The sequence below is a fragment of the Platalea leucorodia genome (assembly GCF_965183815.1).
Source record: "Platalea leucorodia genome assembly, chromosome: 4".
Lineage (NCBI taxonomy): Eukaryota > Metazoa > Chordata > Aves > Pelecaniformes > Threskiornithidae > Platalea > Platalea leucorodia.
In genome coordinates this window covers 83198816-83218213 of record NC_138826.1, presented here as the reverse complement: position 1 = coordinate 83218213, position 19398 = coordinate 83198816, and the positions used below count along the sequence as shown (strand labels likewise).

The following is a 19398-nucleotide window of genomic DNA, read 5'->3' as shown; positions in this document are numbered from 1 at the left end:
GAGACTTGGAACGATATCAGTGTTGCTACGCTACAGGGGCATGTTTCACTGCTAGAGATGTTGCCTTTTGGTGTCATAGGGGCACCATCAGAGTAGAAAATAAAATACCCCTGGCTAAAAATTTGCTGGTTAGGAATGCAGGCATATGCTAGTAAAATCTGTATGAGGCATTTATGATTTTATCTGTATAAATATGCTTGCTTGCGTGTTCTCTCTCTGTTACTAGGGTTAAGCTTCATAAAACTTGTGTTGATACGTCTGAATACATCTCAGGCAGTTCAAGTAAGCTGTATTTAACCCTGTCAGAGCTTTGAAGGAAAAAACAACCACTTCTTTGTTAGCTGAGACTAGTGTAATTTCTCTTCTCCTGGCAAATACGTATGTGAAATATCCCATATTTTGTCACGCCCATATCCTTGACTGAAGAATGGGTGTATGGTATGCACCGAAATCTCAACTAATAACGCAATGCAAAATTTTGCAGCTTCACTTCTTAAAAAAAATAAAAATAAGTCCAGTTATTTTAGAAAGTTCTAAAAATGACTTTTACCAATATACTTTCAAAGAGCTCTTGCAATAATTCCAATATTATGCACAGTTTAAATAAAAAAGCATTTTTATTCAGATTCTCATGACTGAAGTCCTTTGAGTTATATCTTTTTACAGAAACTGCAGATCTGTGCATCTGATAATTCAATTCATATGTCTATACCTGTGTGAGTGTGTATGTGTGTTAGAGAAAGAGATACATATAATAATGAAGTTGTCTGTATCATAACATATATGCGTACATTTCTGACAGATGCTTCATCCTTGGAAATGTTGAAAGCTGAATGCTGATAACGTATTTATAGTACAGTATATAGTGTTTACTAGACCAAGCATTATTTTACTGCACACCAGAGATGCTTATGTTATGTAGAAGGTATGGTCTGGATACAGTTCAGAGCTATATGCGTGTGATCACAGCACGTATATGGTCTTTTTGATCTGTTATTAAACAGAACTGGTTTTTGACTGTGTAGCCAATGATTATTTATCTGAATATGAAGTATGAATGGAAAGCATGAGTTGTACTTATTATATCTGTGTTTCTAACTACTTCACTCTGCTCTTTTTAATTTAAGGTTGCCTTTGCCTCCTGGAGCATTCTCAGGTCTTTGGGAAAATCAGGAAACATTCCAGAAGTTATATTTCCAAAAATTTCCAGTAAGAATTACAAAATGAATTATATAAACTTTTGGTAATCCTGCAGAACTTAATGATAGTAGATTTAAACTGGATAACATACGGAATTATCATATCTTATTTTAGTGGGAGATCTTTGATATATGTGTTATAGAATTAAAAACATTTCAAGGTACAACTTTGTTCATACATGCTTTAAGCTTTTGGGCACACTGTTGTGTTTTTTTTAAGATCTGAAACAGAAGGAGTAAACATCAAGCTTCTGAACATAAAAGCTGGTTTATGTCATTTGATCTAGTAAAAGAGATAAGCCTCACAACCTTAGACTAGCATAGCTTCAAATGTACTACTGCTGTTGACATGCAGTCATTCTAACTTAGTATCAGTCCAAAATATACACTTGCCCACTGTGCATATAAATACATTGGAGGCTCCTTACAGAATGAGTTATGTTTCCTTGTCAGGTGAACTATCCAAGGACCGGCTTCCTCCTTTCCTTATAGAAATAGATAGATTGGTCCTATGTGAATGTCCAAAATGGAAGGTTTGGTTCAATAAAAGTGAATGAGTGAATTGATCAGGCAAATTATTTTGTGTGTGCACTTGCATCATGATGATGATGTATGTTTGGATCCAGCAAGCAGGAATATCTTTAGGGGCAAATTGACAACTGTCATTGTATTGTCACAATTCCATTCTCCTTGTGTAGGTTCAGGCAATGTCCTTCTCCAAGCTGTCAGGGGTCAAAGAAAGCAGAGTGGGAAAAAATCCAGGTTCATGTATTGTCTTCTGTTCTGTCTTAGCAAAGACTACAAAACCTTTTCTGGAAAGGGAGCTGCATGGTATATTATGACATACAAATGGTGAAAAATATTAGAGAATTAAATCTCTCAGGCACCAGAAACGTGTTTCATTTGAAACAATCAGTTTTGTTTGTTGGTTTCATGGGAAATGGATGGATGTTCCTAGTACTATTTCTGAGTTTATTTTTGGTTATGTTTTGTCTAGGGATATTATGATACTATGGATGCAGGTTATATGGATGAAGATGGCTATTTATATGTCTTGTCTCGAGCTGATGATGTGATCAATGTTGCCGGACACAGAATTTCAGCAGGCGCAATTGAAGAGGTGAGCATTGCCTGACAATAAAATAGAAGAGTAAAAGATGAATAAAGAAAGCTGAGACTGAAAATCTCACAAAATCTCTTGTTTTCTTTCTGCTTTTTTTGATTGCATTTGCATTGGTACTTTTAACAAAAACTTTAATTGTTTCAGGTCCTTCCTATTAAAGTGCTTTCCAGGACCATAATAAACTTAGTCAACAATAAGCAGTTTGTACCATGGGATTGATAAAACAGGCATGATTTGACATCTGAAGGTGGAGTTAAGGGGCGCTATGGTAGCATGGGAAGCATTCCTGTAAGCTCTGATACCGTATTTATTTGGGAATACATTAAGGTAAAGTAGGGTCAGTATGCCAGGTAGTTTCACCAACTACTGTAGTTTCTTAGGAGCAGAAACTTTTATTCCTAAAATACATTTTTTTAGTTCACATAGACTCACATTCAGTGCTTTTTCTTGATTTGAAGAGTTTCCTTCACAGTTTCTTGAGAGCTGTTTTGTCTCTTATTGTATGAGCAGTCCTAAATGAACAATGAAAATTTCTGGAAAAAAACCCTGCTGTTAAATTGAAAGTCATTAATGTAATACCCATGCAACTCAAAAAGTTGAAAATAGTGCAGTTCATAATAGTATCTGAATTTCATGTCATTGTTCACTCACCTCTCTGGAACCGCTGTGATTGATTGCCAAGTTTCCCTGATGACATATCAATTGCTTATTCAGGGAGTATAGGAAAAGGTGTGCTGGGCATGTACAAGGGAAAAATACACTTTTAAGAACTCTGAATTAAACTGTTCACTGAATCATAAACTAATCTGTTACTCATTTTTTGCTTTATAATGTCTAGTAGTCTGGTGACTATTTCTTTTAAAAGCTAGAAAACTTAGAAGAGGCAATCCTTCAAGGATCGGTCAGCCAGGGAGCTGAACCAGTCGCTGCCCTGACTTGGCTCTATGAAGCCATAAAGGTGGCTTTCAGTCTGCTTAAACCTCTTGCCCTTTGAAACCACTTTTTTGTGTTGCTCTGCTAAAGCGCAGCAGGGAATCTCGTCCCTACCCCTTACTGCCCTACTGCTCAAGGGCTGAGCTGGACGTTGTTTCTTTGCTCCAGGCTGAATCTGAAGCTAGTATAACAAATGATGAATTGAATCACCTCCTCAGCTGTATTACCTTTGTATCCATCGTCCTGAGCTCAGTGTCTCTCATTTTTTCCCTGCTAGTTAGGTCTTTCCCCTAGAAACAAAAGGTTTCATCACTACAAAATTCTAGAAGCTTTTCTATTCACCTTTTGAACAAAGCTAAAAAACAAGTGTTGTTAATGCATGCACAGCAAATTACTAGTTAAATGGGAAAGCATTAACAAGACCACAATTAGTTCTTCATTAAGATCAGTAAATACAGATTTAGAGGTTCATTGAATTGCCATCTAATTAAGTGACAGTCACCTTGTTGAGCAAGTATATTATCTGCATTAACATTATAGCTGCATTACAAGCTTAACAAGTTTTTCCTTAGTGCTTTGACTAAGAATTTCAGCTTCATTATGTTCCAAGCAATTAGTTTCTTTGTCTAAGGTATCTGCTAGTATCCTTGGGGCTCCATCTTCACTGCAGTGTAGTAGGTGTTACTGTTTACCTTGCCAATCAGTGAATGTTAGCCATTATGGTAACCTCAGCTTGTGTTGATCCATCTCTTCTGTCTGTACATCCATCTATGGTGTCCCTGCTTGCCTTGACTCTTTCTGAAAAAGCCCAAATCAAATCTTGCCTGTCTGAGGCAACAGACTTGAAATCAAGGAATTTAGCATGAGAAATCCCCTTCCTGATGGTGGGATTTCTGTCTGCTGCCACATTAGACGTCCATCCTTGTGCCCAGTGATCATTCCAGGAATGCCATTTCATTTTCTTGAGATTTTTGTTACTTTTAAACAATTTTTAAACGTCTAGTGCTGATTCCGTTCTTCTTTTCAGCTGTTTTACAAAGTTCAATAATTTTTAAATTAGTATTTACACTTTCAATCATTTGAAATTAGCTGTCCCAAAGTCAAAGGCATGTTGACAGGATTTTGGATAGATTAGTGAAGAAAATATTGCAGTAACTGCAATATTCCATCTTAACATAAGACTTTTATGAACAAGTGACAGACTGGAATTACAGAAACAAGCTACTATGAAACAAGCTGGCAACACACAAATCTCCACTGTAGGGGTCCTGTTGATGCCTGATAGGTAATTATGATACTGATGGTAATGTCAGATTACTGCGGACCTTTTTCCTATGTTTTTGTGGAAAGCACAGTTCCTCTGGTTGTAGACCTTACTAGTCTGCTTTTCCAAAATTCATTGCATTTTCTTCTTTTTCTTTTTTTTTTTTCTATGGCAATCAAGTTGCTGTGGTCAGGGTGAAGAAGTCAGAGCAGGAAAGAATGGGTATTTACAGCAGGAAATGGAATGCATTATCGAGGCTCTGGACTAGAAGTGACCGAAGCTCATAGGCGTATGTGATGCATTGAAACACCATGGAGATTTGGAGTTGCGTAAAATTCATTCCTGTATGATTTGTCAGGTTGGATACAATGACTTCTGGACAAAGTAGACTGCATCTGAATTCAAGTGTACTTGTCTATATTTAGCTTCAGCATTTTTGCAGCAGGCTCTTCTGCCCTTCTAGTTCTGGGATGAGCCCAGCCAGAGCTAACTCCAGGCTGTTGCACTTGCTGTTCTAGATACGGCTCGTGCACATCCCGTTTCGTTACTGTGAAAAATCTACAGTTCCAAAAGGTGGTCATGCTTTTGTACTTTGATAGAGCGTGCTTCTAATATTAAGCTAAGTATTTCCTATTTGCTTTTTTGTAGCATGGGACATTTCTGGGATCATGGTTTGTGAAGTGAGTGTAGCGTCTGTCAAAGTATGCAAGAAACACTTTGTGCAGATTTACTTTGCTAAAAACTACTTGGTGTGTGTTGTAGTGACCATAGCACAGAGACCCAGTTTCTCCTTCCTAGTTTGACTACAAATCTTAAGGATGGTGAAATCTGCATTTAGGATGGGTTATTGGGGACCCTTTGAATTGTTCCTTCCACCATCAGTTTCACAACCGGGTCACACAAGAGCCTCTCTTTTGTTAATTGGAACAGCAGTGATTCAGCTTTTTCTTCCTTCAGTTTTTTTTTTTCTCCTGTCTTCTCTGTACCTTTCCTGTCTCTTTCTTCATGCTCATGCCATTGTATGAGTAGCCAATGCAAATGTGATGTTCCTACTCAAAAAAAAAAAAACAAGCCTTTTTTCTTAAAACTTCTTTTAGTCTTCCTTTCAGTCATCCCACTGCCTTTGATTTTGACAACACAGTATTTGAAGATCTGTTATTGGCAAATGTATAGTCCTTGTATGCACAAATAAATTAATATGCAGAGTCACATTATGTGACCTCTGTGTAGCCTTTATGTAGGGTCATGCTAGGTCCTCTTTGTGGTTGAGTATGGAGGATATGTTGAAAGCAGTGTTGACAGCAAGATGCCCCAAGGGACACTGGTAACTACATGAAAAGAGCCAGTTGCTTTGGAAGAGGATTCACAACTGCCGGCATCTTAAATCCAACTTTGTCCCAGACTTAGTGACACACTTCTCAGTATGTACTGAGACATCTTGGTGACTTTTTTCCCAGGAAGTGAGAACCTCAGCTGGCTAATTGGAAAGAAAAGAGAATCTCTCACTTTTTTTCCTAAAAGAAAGTTTGAAAAATTAGTGCTACTGTCCATCACTTCTATAATTGTGTAAACGTGTTGTAGGAAGGAGGGGACTCTGGTTTAATTTCCTTTTTTGTCTAAGGAGGCTGAGACCTAATGTTTCCAAGAGAGTGAGCTGAACTAGGCTGGCTGCAAGCTGAGGTTGGGCCTGTCTTTGGCTTTGGTTGAAACTATGCCTTTGTGCAGCAAAGAATGAAAAAAACGGAAGGAGCCAGAGAGAATGAACCAATCAATATGACTTTATAGCCCTGTAGTAGGAGTGCTTCTGTGGTTTTGGTCCTTACTCCACGCGCTTAACTCCATGTTATTCGTAATGGTAGACTAATGTTATTTCTTCCAGCAAAGATCTCACTAACAAAACCAAAGATGTGATACTCTCCCAAAGCTGTAAGGAAATCATCTTTGTTTTGTTCTATATTTGTACCTTGTGCTGCCATAGGTTTTATTTCTTATGTTTGTTTGAAAACTACACCTAAGTGTGTATGAAAGTATGTGCATCTGCAACATGTGTAATTGGAATCCTGAGGTGTACTGACTAAATACTTTTTGCTGTCAAAACGTAAGAAATAAGTCTATTTTTTATGTCCATGCCTATGGAATTTTTTCACCGAAATATTCAATTATTATTAGTTCAGTTTAGTTTTGTTTTCTGTTCCTCAGTGTCTTCTCTTCCATCACGCTGTGGCAGACTGTGCCGTTGTGGGCCAGGAGGATCCTTTAAAAGGACATGTTCCATTTGCACTGTGTGTACTGAGAGAAGGTGAGAGCTCGCTGCTACTGATGTTACTAAGACTTGCAAAAGTCCCAGAAAGGTTAAAGGATATGATCTTTTTCACTAGATATAAAGACAGAAGAGGAGAAGATTTTGAAAGAGATTGTTGAGCGAGTTAGAACTAACATTGGTCCAGTAGCAGCTTTCCAGAAGGGGGTGTTTGTGAAACAGCTACCCAAAACACGCTCTGGCAAGATACCACGTTCAGCTCTTTCTGCACTTGTCAGTGGAAAGCCATATAAGGTAAGTTGGAGATGTATGCTTTAATGAATGATGCACACCTGTGCATCCAGGCACAACATCACGGTTTCGATTCTCTAGACCATTCTGCAACTGGTCCATGACTTCAGGTAGTACATTATATTGTATTTGTACTGTAGCTTACCCAAAAGATTTTCATGTTCCAGAGCTTTCCAGATGCTTTTTCTTGATTGCTTTTGAAGGCTAGATTTAGAAGATTCTCTGAATGAAATTCTGTTTTACTGTTGAAGGACCGCGATCTACTATCACATGCTTCTGTGTATTCTTCCTTTTCAGATAACACCGACCATTGAAGATGCTAGTGTGTTTAAACACATTGAAGAAGTGCTAAAGAAAAATTAAATGGGATAATACCTTGATAACAAACGTGTCAGTTACTGAAGTATACAAAGAGACTTTCTGTTAGGAAATACCACATTTTAAAAACTAGTAATGATTTGGGACTAAATTTTTCTGCTTCAGAAATGTTACTGTGTTCTTTACCATATTGTCATAGCCAACGAAGCATACTAAAGTCTCTGCATGTTGTCATTATATGCTGGATATTAAGATTGCTAAGAAATGTAAATACAATTCATACATTTCTATAGCCATAAAGGGAAGGAGTCACTAGATTATCGATCTCATATGATGCCATGTTAACCTTACATTTCAATCCATTATTGTATAATGTGACCAGTAACTTGAGTTTGGCTAAAACAGCTTACAAAAGGTAAGTCATGAACTGAGGACAGCAATAAATAGGAATTCTAATGTGAAAATTATTGCAGACATAAATTGTCTTCACTTGTAAATTATGAGCCTTTATGTCTTTTCAATTTTTATAAATTTTTAAATTAGTTTTCTTGATTCCACTGATTTTTTTTTCCTAAGTCTTTCTGCTATAAATTAATTCTTATGATTTTTTTACTCAATAACTTTCTGAAGTGTCTTTTTTGTAGAAGGAAAGATAATTTCTGGCTTTCAAATCTGTGAAAATCTTGCTTTATCCATAGTAACATTCAATAAAACCCATGTATTTTAAATAAAGGCAGGCATTTACCCTTTGCATTTTCTGATAATTTTCTTGTTTTGGTTTGTATCACTTACAATAAGCATAACCAGAATGTGTTTTTGCTGACATAATTAGACATTTCAGGCTCACTGAGATATACATAACAAAGAAATTTAGCAAATACGAATACTAGGCAGCCCACTCTTGACTTTATAGGCCAATACAAAATACTTCCAGGGTTCTCAACAAACCAGGGGATGAAGGATACACTCTCTACATGTGTCACTTCTCAAGCTGCATGTTTTTAATTGAACAATAAATGTAAAAATCCTTTTTAAAATATACATTCACAAAAAAGTTTAAAAGCAGAGAAGTTACTCAAAACTCGGCAATCTGTTCCAGAGGAAGAAACAGTAAGCAATATGCAAATTCAGATGATGTTGGTATAAAAGAGAGGTTCCCTACTTAGGCTAAACTAAGGTAGAAGTTAAGTCTAGACATATTTTGCTATGACAGTGTGTCCTCAAAAGAGTCCAGAAATACTGTTATCTCCTATTGGGTAGAGGTAAGGATGATAGCCCTCTTAAGTGATAAAATAAAGCAGCAGATTGATGTAGGAGCTAAAAGGTGATAGATAGGTGCTAATTAACATGAGCCATACCCTGATGTTGCCTTCTGCCTGTGACCTTTTTGTAGAGTCAATGAGCTCTACCAGTTACATAGGAAATAAATAAAATGTCCATATGTTTTTTCAGTAGGGACTGCATGCAGCTGAGCCAACTGTGTTGAAGCAGGTCATAGAGTCATATAATAAAACAGCCTAGTTTAAGTCTGTGCTGTACTTGTTTTTTGACAAATAATTGCATAAGGTAGCCACCCTGCCCAGCTATTTGATTTAGCTGAAAATCACAATCTGAACAGGGAATAAAAGCATTTAAAGACTGAGTAAAGGCTAATGATGCTCTGTGTTAGATACGCTAACTATAGAGGTTAGTGATTTATATGTGGGAGTAATTTTGCTCCTCAGAGATGTCCTGTTAACTTTCTTGAAATACTTCTTATATAAGTTCCAGTTAGTTGAAGACATTATTTTTTTCTGGATGTGTTATTCAAGTACCAAGGCTTTAACAGGAGGCCCATGCCAAATAATGGAGTGCCTTGTAGAGACTGCTGAATATTTTTCATTTTCACAATGCTATGACTTAGCAACCTATGCTGAACAGCTACAGGGCGAGAGATCGATCTTGGGAGTTGTCACTGATGGTTTTTTTTTTTTTTTTACACCAGTGAGAAACTACAAGGGTCTTACCACAGAGAAACTGGCACATTCACGAGGCACGTGGATGCTTTTTTATATGATGAAAGCTGAGATGTAAAGTTGTGTATGTTTGCTGTAGTTATCCCAGCTGCAGCCATCATGGTGTAATTGCAAAAGCAGGGGAGGGGAACTAATTAGAGCACAAGCCCTGTAGTAAAGATACTGCAATAGGATGTAAGAGAAGAGAATTAATTTCCTAGATCTTGCATAGTTTTCCCAATGACATCTCATGTTCCTATACCAGTTTCTCCATTTGTAAGGAAAGGTAACCTGTTTTCTAGTTTGGGACTCTTTTTTTTTAAGGAAGAAAGAATTAATCTAAGACTTTAAAAAAAAAACAAAAACAAAAACCAAAAAACAAACCATTACTTGTGGATATTTAGGCACTTACCTTTCTGAGGGGCTATTAGTATTAGTAGCTTGTATTAGTATTGACAAGAAACAATTACCTGACAGAAATGTTTGTAATAACTTACTTCTGCTTTCTGAGGAAGCCTGAGCTTTTTTTTTTTTTTTCATTTTCTTTCTTTTTTTTTTTTTTTTTCTTCTTTTTCTGTTTTGGTGGGAATCATTTAAGATCAAGACTGGGATAAAATAGAGGAGCAGCATGGGCAAGTGTGCTCACTCGGCTACTGCCCTATTACTGTGGAGGATTCCAGAAATGCCAAATGTCTCATTCATCAGCATTCAGAAAACTCAGACAAAGAAAGTCACATTACTGCAGCAGTACAATATGGAAAAATAGTTGTTAGAAGGGCATTGCTTTTGTTTTACAGAGGAGCCTTTTGCTGAGGAACTGTGACTGCAGAATTCCTTTGTCTACAGCTTTAGCTTTGTGCCGAGCTGGAGAAAGGGAGAAGGAGTAGTCAGTCTTGTGCACGGCTCTGGTGCTGCCCAGCAACCTGGTTACACCGTCAAGGAAGAACAAGCCCATTTAACAAGTGGTAGGAAAGCACCGATTTGAATTTTGTTTTTAGAGAGAAGCAGCATGTGGGTAGATTTGAATGGTCAGGGAATTACTGAAACGTGGCTGGAAGATGTTGATGTAATAATTATTGCCAGTGGGCTGAAAGGGTCGGAGCCAACTAGGCAACATTTAGCATAGCCACAATTTCTAGCTGTTGAGAACAGAGCTTCAGCTCGTATGGAGGAGAAAGAAATGTATTAGGAGATTTTATATGTTAGCCTTAGATCAAAACTGAAGTCACAATAATACTCTTTTAAAAAACAGATTTTTAATTTTTCTGGTCTGTTTTCTTCCACTATGGAAATAAATCATTTGGGGGTGCCGTACTCCTGGGGCAGGATACCTGCAGCTTTGGTCGCAAAATCTTGCTCATTCTTTTCCCCGACACATCTCATTCCCCTCTGCCCCCTGAATTTGAGCATAAGCAGTGACAATGCGGGCTGAAATGGAAACTTTGTAATACGGGAGCTGGCGGTTACGAGGGGAAGTGTATTCAAATGATACTGCAACCACTGGAAACGGTGTTTGCATTGCTTTACTTTGTGACATTCTGGACTAAAATAATCCAAAAGGAGCTTGAGGGAGGAGAAGAAGGAGCATCAGCAACGATGTCGGTTAAAGCCCGAGGAACTGTACATAAAAAAGAGCCATGTCTTCATACAGTTGTGTGCTAACCCAAGCCATCGTATCGCGCCCATCAGCAAGTTCAGTGCTCCCTCTCGTGGCAGATTCTGACCAGTAAATCCATCGTAACTCATACCTGTTAGTGGCAAAACGTGCTTATGCTTAGCTATGAGAAGTATCTGGCATCCAACTATTTTAATGCTACTATGTACCAAGCTTAATAGACTTATAAACACAAGTAGCACTGAATTCTTTTTTATTGACATTGGGGGGGAAAAATCTTTCACCATCTGATTGACTGAAGTTTGCCAAATGAAAATAGACAAAACAAATGTTTATGTACGTGCAAACATTGCAGATCAAACTGCTAAAAGAAATAACTAAAAGACAGGTCTTGAGCTAAGATCAAGCAGCAGAAAAATAGCAAATAGGTAAATGACTATTAAGTAGGTCTTACTTTGAAACTTCCCATTTAAACAAAGAATAAACAACAATAACACCACCAAATAAAGCCACAGCAGGTAATAGTTGCTCTTCTAAACTTTTGTACACTATATGTTAATCACTCTGTCTTTCAGTTATTTCCTCTGACAAAGCTGACTTCTGCGAAGTCTCAGCAAGGCCATCTTGGCTAAAAGCATAACGTTAGATAGGAGCCTGTCTAATGCCCTGTTATAATGAAGAAATGGTGGGGTTTGGCTTCTCTTTTCTTTCATTGTCTTTGTTGAATATATCTGGAAACGAGAACCCAATTCTATGCAAATACTAGATTTAATTTTCCAATGCTGGCTGGTGTCTGAAGATCCTGGAACGAAAAGGTGGCTCTTGGTAAAGCAAGATTCTTCTTGGTCCGCAGGTAACATAGAAGAAAGTTTTTGGTTTTTGTATAAATCATGTTTTATTAAATTGCTTTTTTTTTTTTTTTTGGTAAACAGTTCTTCTGGGTTTATTTGTTAAGAGGTGAGCCATCATGGTGCTTCTCTATAGATATCTGACATTTCCATTTTGTCTTTAGAAGTCCATTTTGGCTCCAGTTCCAGGTTATGTCATTCTATTATACATCATCAGAGGCAGGTGTTCAACTTTAAATATTGACAGATTTTCTCAGTAGGAACATGTTGAAGCTTCTAACTCTGCTAAACATATTCATTTGACTGTTACAATCCAAAAACTGTAAAAATGGTGGAATGGAAAGATACAAACAGTATTATTGACACTGTATTGTCAAATGTTTGCACTGAGACCCCATGTACCATAGATTTCATTTTTAAAAAATCATATTTATATCCATTTACATAAGACTTACACATTTTAAAAGAAATACATACACAGTAAATACGTAAATGTCTAGTATTTTACAATAAAACAGATGGAACAATGTAAAAATGAGTGGCTTCATTTGATAAAAGCTTTGGATGTGCACTACTGCCAAATTTCTGATGACAGAGATGCTGAGAGGAAGGGGGGAGGTTGTTTTGTTTTTCTTTCTTTAGTAGTAATTTAGTTTTTGTTTTTTTTTTACTCTTGTCTTAAACTAACCAATACATGAAAGGAACATCGTATCTGTTTGTCTGATATACCTTATGTGTTCTCTTCCCTATTACCCTGTTCTTGCAGAGAGTTTTAATGCTCTTTTTCCTAAGTAGTGGTAGTGCACTTCAGGTAAAGTAGAAGAAAGAGATGACATCTAAGGGAAAAAATAAACAAACATTAGTTAGCGAGATTCTTTGATTCTAATTTGATCTAGGATGCAATGACACCAGAAAATATTATAGCACTAAGTAAGCTATTACATGGTTTACTAAAACATGAGTTTTGAGTATCTGAGGGAGACATGCATTTGTTGTTTTAGATCTGCAACATAAATCTATTAATAATGCATTTTAATCTTTACTAATGTTTACTGATTCTTGTCCTAGATTGAAACAAACTCCTGCTTATGTTCATTTTACGGTTGTTTTCTTGATGTTTTGATTCAGCACTGGGGTTAATTTCCTGCATCTGTAGACTTTTGCCTGTTTGGCAGAAGGCTGAACACACATTTTAAGTGCATAGACCTTGTTGATATACTCTCTGATTCTCCTTGTTCACTGCAGCTTGATAGCATTTATCTTTTTCCACCCTGATGATTTCTTTGCTATGGACCAGCTGTTTCCAGATTATAATTTCATGTCTTTTTGGAACTCTTCTTCTCCATCTGTCTTTACAAATCCTCTTTGGAACCCTTCATTGATAAAGTACATAGTTGATTTTACCAGATCCCCTTTGACATTTCATTAGAAGAGTGAAACTAGTATGTTCTATTGCTCCAGCCTGTGGCAACAAAACTGTCCTGGCTGAGCCTTCTGACTTGGTGGTGACAAGTATTTCATAAGAGAACAGTGTTGGGAAAGCGTAGGCAGTGTGACTGCCAAATCCACTGGTTGTGTAATGGCATTGCAGATGCTCAGCTGGGCAGCATACAGCCACCACAGCAGAGAGGTTGACCCGTCCTGTGTGCTCTGTGGTACACTTCTTTGCAAGGTTAAATGGCCAGACACCAGCAGTCTTAAATGTTCTTAAATTTCTGATCTTGAGAGTGCACTCAAACTGGGCTGTGCAGAGTATGCTCATGTAGCTGTTCTGAGAATGTCAGTTCATGGCTTCTGGCAGCTTGTCATGGTGGTTTCAACAAATGTTTTTAAAAAATACCTGAAATGCAACTTGAAAGCATATGAATTGAACCCAGCTGTTGTGAAGAAACACCCTAAGACACTGTAAGATTGTACCTAATTCATATCGTTGGCTATTTTGAAATACAAGGCTTTGACATTCTCTGTAAGAAAGGTGAGTAGCAGAATGCAAGAATCTGCAGCCTGCTGTGATGACAGGCCATCTTGACAGGCTGTGCATGTTCCACGTGCAACCCATTTGCAGCTCTCTTTTCAGTCTGCTTTTCATATGCATATTCCCCTTTAGTATCAAAAGAATTCTCTTATATTGCTGTTGTATGATAGCTCATGCAGCTATCCATCCCCTCTGCTTCTTAGTTAGAATCAGTCCCTGACTCTGTGCATGCAGATAGTTTAGTCACCAGAGTAACACAACTACTGATGCATTCTAGGCAAAGTGTTACAATCCTGGGTCTCGGTGTGACCTGGATCTGGAAAATTTCAGGAGGCGTATTGTAATGAATAATCTCCTCTTTTGTCCAAGTATCAATTAGTTCTTTCCATGAAGAAACTGTTACTCAGGAACTGTGATCACAAAATTCTGAGAACTCTTCTGTTGCCCTTCAACCAACTTCACATCCCCCATATGAGCAGTTTTTGTTTATGTGTTCATCCCTGAGATTCAGGTAATTTGTTTAAGTTTTCAAGGTTGATATCATAATGAAGGAAATCTTTTCCCTGCACATTTGTTATATCATTTACTGAAGTCCAAAATTACTTTAACTTGCTCTTTGGTTTCTAACCTGCATGACATTTGAAATTGCACTTACAAACAGTGCATATACTTAAGTTCTAGTTCACACCATCTTGTTGCTTCTCTAAAAGGCGTATACGGTAAGTGAAAAGAAATAGTAGTATATTAGTGTCAGTCATCCTCATATATTAGCCTTTACAATTTAAAAAAATTTGATACAGCTCTCAAGCATTTAAGATTAGAATGTGATTGGCAGAATAGTGGACAAGCAGAAAGTACCGATGTGATACATATCACTGATATACTTGAAACGCTACTAATACACCTATAGACATTGAAGTGAACTTGTGTAACTTCGTATAAACATCTTTTTGCTCAAAGACATAACTCCCATATAGTGCCAGCAAAGTTTGCTACTTTACTTCTGTTTGTGGATTGCTACTTTTTAGACAATTTTTGAATACAGTGGGAATAAACAGTTTGGATAATCTTAATTAATTTTCATTAACATACCAAATTTCAATTTCTGCCCTTGTTGCACTCTTCAAACCTATTGGAAAATATCACCTCATGTGCTTGGCCCCTTACTGTTGGTCTAATAGATAGCTTGGTGTTTGAACTTAATTTCTTGGTCATACTTTATTGCTTTCAACATTGCAATTCTGAAGCATATAGGAGAAAAGATATGCATCTCTGCTATCAGTTCTGCCCCCACTGAACCCAGTGAGAGTACTGTCATTGACTTTACTGAGATAACACCAAGCTCTAATCTATACGTACGTACACATAAAAAAATTTATATAGTTTACGTGCTTCATCATTAACTTTGTAGGACCAGCTGCTAAACTTACTTATTTTAGAAAAAAAAAAATCTCCTGTCCTGTGCTTATTTTTCAGTGGTGGCATGAAAAGTTCCCTTTTTCTGCTAGATTAAGATTTTAAACTCTTGCAGACTGCTGAAGGTCTATGAAGTAAGGCTCATGTCATCAGTAGGATCCTGAGCAATCTACATTTTCCACTGGTAATTTCTGCTGTTCCTAAGCACTTTTTGAACATGCCCATAATTAGTAAAATCTTGATGGCCCCAAGCCTCTCCCAGTCTTGGGAATCTAAAAAAAAAAACAAACACCACTTTCTTGCAGATCTTGGCATGTCTTGCCTACAATATGTAACAGCTATCAAAGCATGTTTAATGCCTGGTGAGGTTTTGGTGCTATCCAAATATTCTTTCCAGCTCCCCTACACTCCCCTGAGTAACTAAATGGAAAACTGTTTTACTGAGAAAATATTAGCATGAAATGGTGCCATATTGATGAAAGCGCTCATCATGTTAGTATTTTTTGCAAAACTTGTGATGTAGCAGAAAACAAATGTATTTCCACAGAACTCTGGAAGAGTGAATCTGTGAGATTCATAGCCGTGTTCAAAAGATAAGTGGTGAGAAATGCAACATAAATTCCAGTACTATATTTGATGCAAAGTTGCATCCAGCTCAGAATATCCTTTCTTTGCCACTGGTCAATTCTGAGTGATTTGAGAAGTGCAAGAATCTCTGTAATAGATAGATAACTTTGGAAGATTTTCTGTATAGGGGAAGTTTTGTTCTAGCTTTATGCAGCTACCTGATGTTCTAAATTGAACAATATCTCTCATCTAAAAAAAAAAAAAAAGTAAATCTCTTCTGCTTTACTAGCTTTTTTTTTTTTCCCCTCTCCCTAGCTCCTGGTAGAACTACTTCACATTCTTATAAAGTAAATTCACTCCCTGTGCCTACTGCTGTCTGTCCAATTCTAGCTTTGAGAGTGTACAAAATACGTTATGGTCGGTGAGATATCCTTTGAACAGAGTTGCCTGAGAACTTTTGTCTTATCTGCTAAAGTGGTTTCAGCAGAAAGAACCTGCTGTTTGAGATGAAGAAAATAGCGTAGCATCTCCTGGACTGAGCTTGAGACTGCTGTCGTGATCAAATGACCACCCTAGTGAGTCTGAGTTAGGTCCTCTGCTCCATGCTGGCTCTTGCTTGAATAATGCCAAGGAATATTGGGTGTAGTGTACAGTTATAAAGAGCTTTCATGATGGCCCCTTATGAATACTCACAACAATTCAGTGCTGGCTTCTTTGCTAGGCCTTGTCAGCATGAGTATGTGCGAACTGTTGAGCTGTCTAACCTCTGCAGTCGTGATGAAGCAACTGCAAATTGCAAAAAAAAAAAAAAAAAAAAAGAAACAAACCAGAACCTCTTTAGAATCACGAAGAAAATAAATCAGTCTGTTTCCCACTGGAAGGGCGGCTATTAAATTGCTCTGTAGCTTTCTATGACATTATCTGGGCATGGTCTAGTTCAGAACTCAGAGTTTCTTCATGTCTGGTGTACATTGAAATCCATCTTAAGTGAATACAGTTTAAAACTCAGTTTTGTCTTTATTTTGTTAGAAGTCCTAATACTGTACCTGTCATGCTGTTTAAATACCATAGCGGTCTTAGCACTGGGAGATAGGACGCCAAATCCTGGATGAAGATGTAGGTCTTCAAAGCTACCTACCTTTAAGTCTACTGAGTTCAGTACCCAGCTCAATACTAAACTGTTTGGAAGACCTCAAGTAAATCCCTAAATCTCCCTTGTGCCTTAGTTCCCCATCTGTAAAATGGGAATATCTTCCACGTCATAGCATGGCTAGAAGATTAAATCCATGAATGTTTGTAAGGTTCTTAGCTACTACAGTAAAGTGGGCCATGGAAATGGCGAGGGAGCTAGTACCTTTATTTCTACATCAAATTTGCCTTGGAATGGATTCTTATGTTACAGCTTCATCATTGGAAAAAAGTGCAGGATTAAAAGCAAAGCATGCACATGAGCAGTGGAGTCAATGGAATGCAGTGATGCAATCAGTAAATTATTCCATCTGTAACTGCAACTATAAAGTATTGTTTTTAAAGGTGAGAAACTTTAATGGAATTTAGATGGCTTTAATGGAATTTAGATGGTGATATTGTCATACCAAGTTCAATCAAGAGTTACAGAATGTAATCACTACAAGCAGTGTATTAAATTACTTTGAGACATCTATTCATAGACCTAAATTCTCTCATGAGGAAATAAACAGCAGTATTTGAAATGGGCCAGTCTGTGTACTGGTACTTCTCAGAACTTCAGGCAGGTGTACATGGCTTTATCATCCATATACCTGAAGGAATAGCTGCAATGGGATTTGTCCCTTCTCCCTGCCCTCTTACAATGATTTTTAAATTCTACTTATTTTTTAGTTATGATCTGCTTGTTACTTTTCCAGTCATTGCTGAGTTAGTGCATCTTTTGGAAATTTCCAGAGAAGATTAAGACTGGTATACAGAACTCAATTAGTACCTGAAATTCAGTATTTGCTAACTATACTACCTGTCCGATTGTTACTGTTAGCAACTTGAGTTATTTGATTGTCAAGGCTAAGCTAGTTAGTTTGAAAGTCAAATAGGAAAATAAAGGTGATAGCCCTTTCTAAGTTCATTTTCTAAAATACATGCTAGAGAGGCTAATGAGCTAAAAAAATTTGCTTAGATATTATATGCAATCTTAGATGAAAGTCAGTAAATTAATTCCTCTCTTTCTGAATGTTTCCTTTGCAGATCTAGGATGGCTAGATTGCCTTTTTTTTTTTTTTTTTAAATAAACATTGTCAGTCTGAAGCAAACCTGAAAAAATCAATAGTATGCCAAGTCAGTGCTTTTCCATTCCCTAATTCAACTCTCCCAGACTCCATTCATCCTAGTTACATGAACACAGCCGCTCTGGTGCAAGACAGACATGCACTAAACATCAGTTTAGCATGCTAGAATAAGCCTCTTGCTTTTCAACAGTAAGTAAGTGCAGAAATGACTGCATACCATCAGTCGGCATCTTCCGCGACTGCCCTGATGTTGTGGTTAATCTGAACCCAGCTGGCAGTGTTTCCGAGGAGCCCGGCATCATGCTGATCCCGTGAACCTCACGCGGAGGAAACTGTCGTCGCCAGGAGGGGCCCCGTCTGAAGTTCTTGTCGTCGCTCTGTCAACACACAGAGTTGTATTTGATGAAGCAAAATGAAATATTTTGATTCATTATCCTGCTGTCTGCTGCCTCTCCCACTGTTTTGTATTCCACAATAACTACCCTGCTCTGTTGCACTGCATCCAGTAACTGCAATGCATTTGAGACACTCTTGTAAAAGTAAATGCTTTAGAAATATTAAATGCTAGGATGGAAAACTTTTCTTAAATCTCTGGCTTGATATAGTAGAGGGTTTTAGGATCAGCTAAAGTAGAACTTTTTTAAAAGTCAGATCTCTTCCAAATATAGTGACAAACTGCAGTGGTTTGCTACTGCATTAGGAGGCTTACGTAAAGTGCTAATAAAGAATTAAACACTCATGTGCATGCACAGAATTCACAGGCATCTCACATTTTCAGCAAGTCCTTAAAAGTCCTTAAAAGTTTTATTCTTCCTCATGTGCAGAAGTCCAAGACTTGAATATTTTTGCACTGGACTCTTACCTTAAGATGAATGTTTTCCATAGGTGGATTTGAGATTCCCCATTCTAGATAACTGCCCCAAATCCCACTCTATTACATACTGATGAACTTTGAAGAACCAAAAAAAAAACAACCCCACCAAAAATCCACTTTTCTTCTTTGTTTTTAAAGAAAGGATGTAAGTGTCCTAAAGAATAGGTTGCACAGGCATCTCCCCTGCCACCACTTCCCCTTGCCAGTGAAACTTCCACTCCTTTCTGCATATTTCCTCTGTGGAAAATGGTCATTGTAAGGTAAGAGTGCGGTGCAAAATTTAGCATCCAAAATGATATGAATATGTAGCCATACTGAGGTTACTTTAAAAACCTTGACTCGCATTTCCTTATTTTTTCTTAAAGCTGTAACTGATTCTTTTTAACAATGTGCGAATTAACATGTCTTCATGCATTCAATTTAATCTTTATATTCTACTGTGATATTTTATAAATACTGAAAA

At 37.4% G+C, this 19398-nt stretch overlaps 2 protein-coding genes across 6 annotated transcripts in view; one reads left to right on the top strand and one right to left on the bottom strand.

Annotated features, from left to right (window-relative positions):
• ACSS3 (acyl-CoA synthetase short chain family member 3) overlaps window positions 1–7958 on the top strand; it is a gene marked incomplete at its 5' end in the record, with an annotated part of 91906 nt that extends 83948 nt beyond the window's left edge. Inside the window, 5 exons of the mRNA XM_082308956.1 lie at window positions 1128–1209; window positions 2197–2319; window positions 6719–6818; window positions 6898–7073; window positions 7368–7958. Coding sequence (XP_082165082.1) covers window positions 1128–1209; window positions 2197–2319; window positions 6719–6818; window positions 6898–7073; window positions 7368–7433 — 547 coding nt within the window. The 3' untranslated portion in view covers window positions 7434–7958. The remainder of the gene's footprint in view (window positions 1–1127; window positions 1210–2196; window positions 2320–6718; window positions 6819–6897; window positions 7074–7367) is intronic.
• Window positions 7959–16530: 8572 nt separating this feature from the next.
• The window catches only part of PPFIA2 (PTPRF interacting protein alpha 2), a gene marked incomplete at both ends in the record, with an annotated part of 338647 nt that continues 335779 nt past the window's right edge, over window positions 16531–19398 (bottom strand). For all 5 annotated transcript variants that reach the window (XM_082308355.1, XM_082308356.1, XM_082308357.1 and 2 more), the window contains 2 exons: window positions 16531–16589; window positions 18279–18438. In XM_082308355.1, the coding sequence (XP_082164481.1) occupies window positions 16531–16589; window positions 18279–18438 (219 nt within the window). The remainder of the gene's footprint in view (window positions 16590–18278; window positions 18439–19398) is intronic.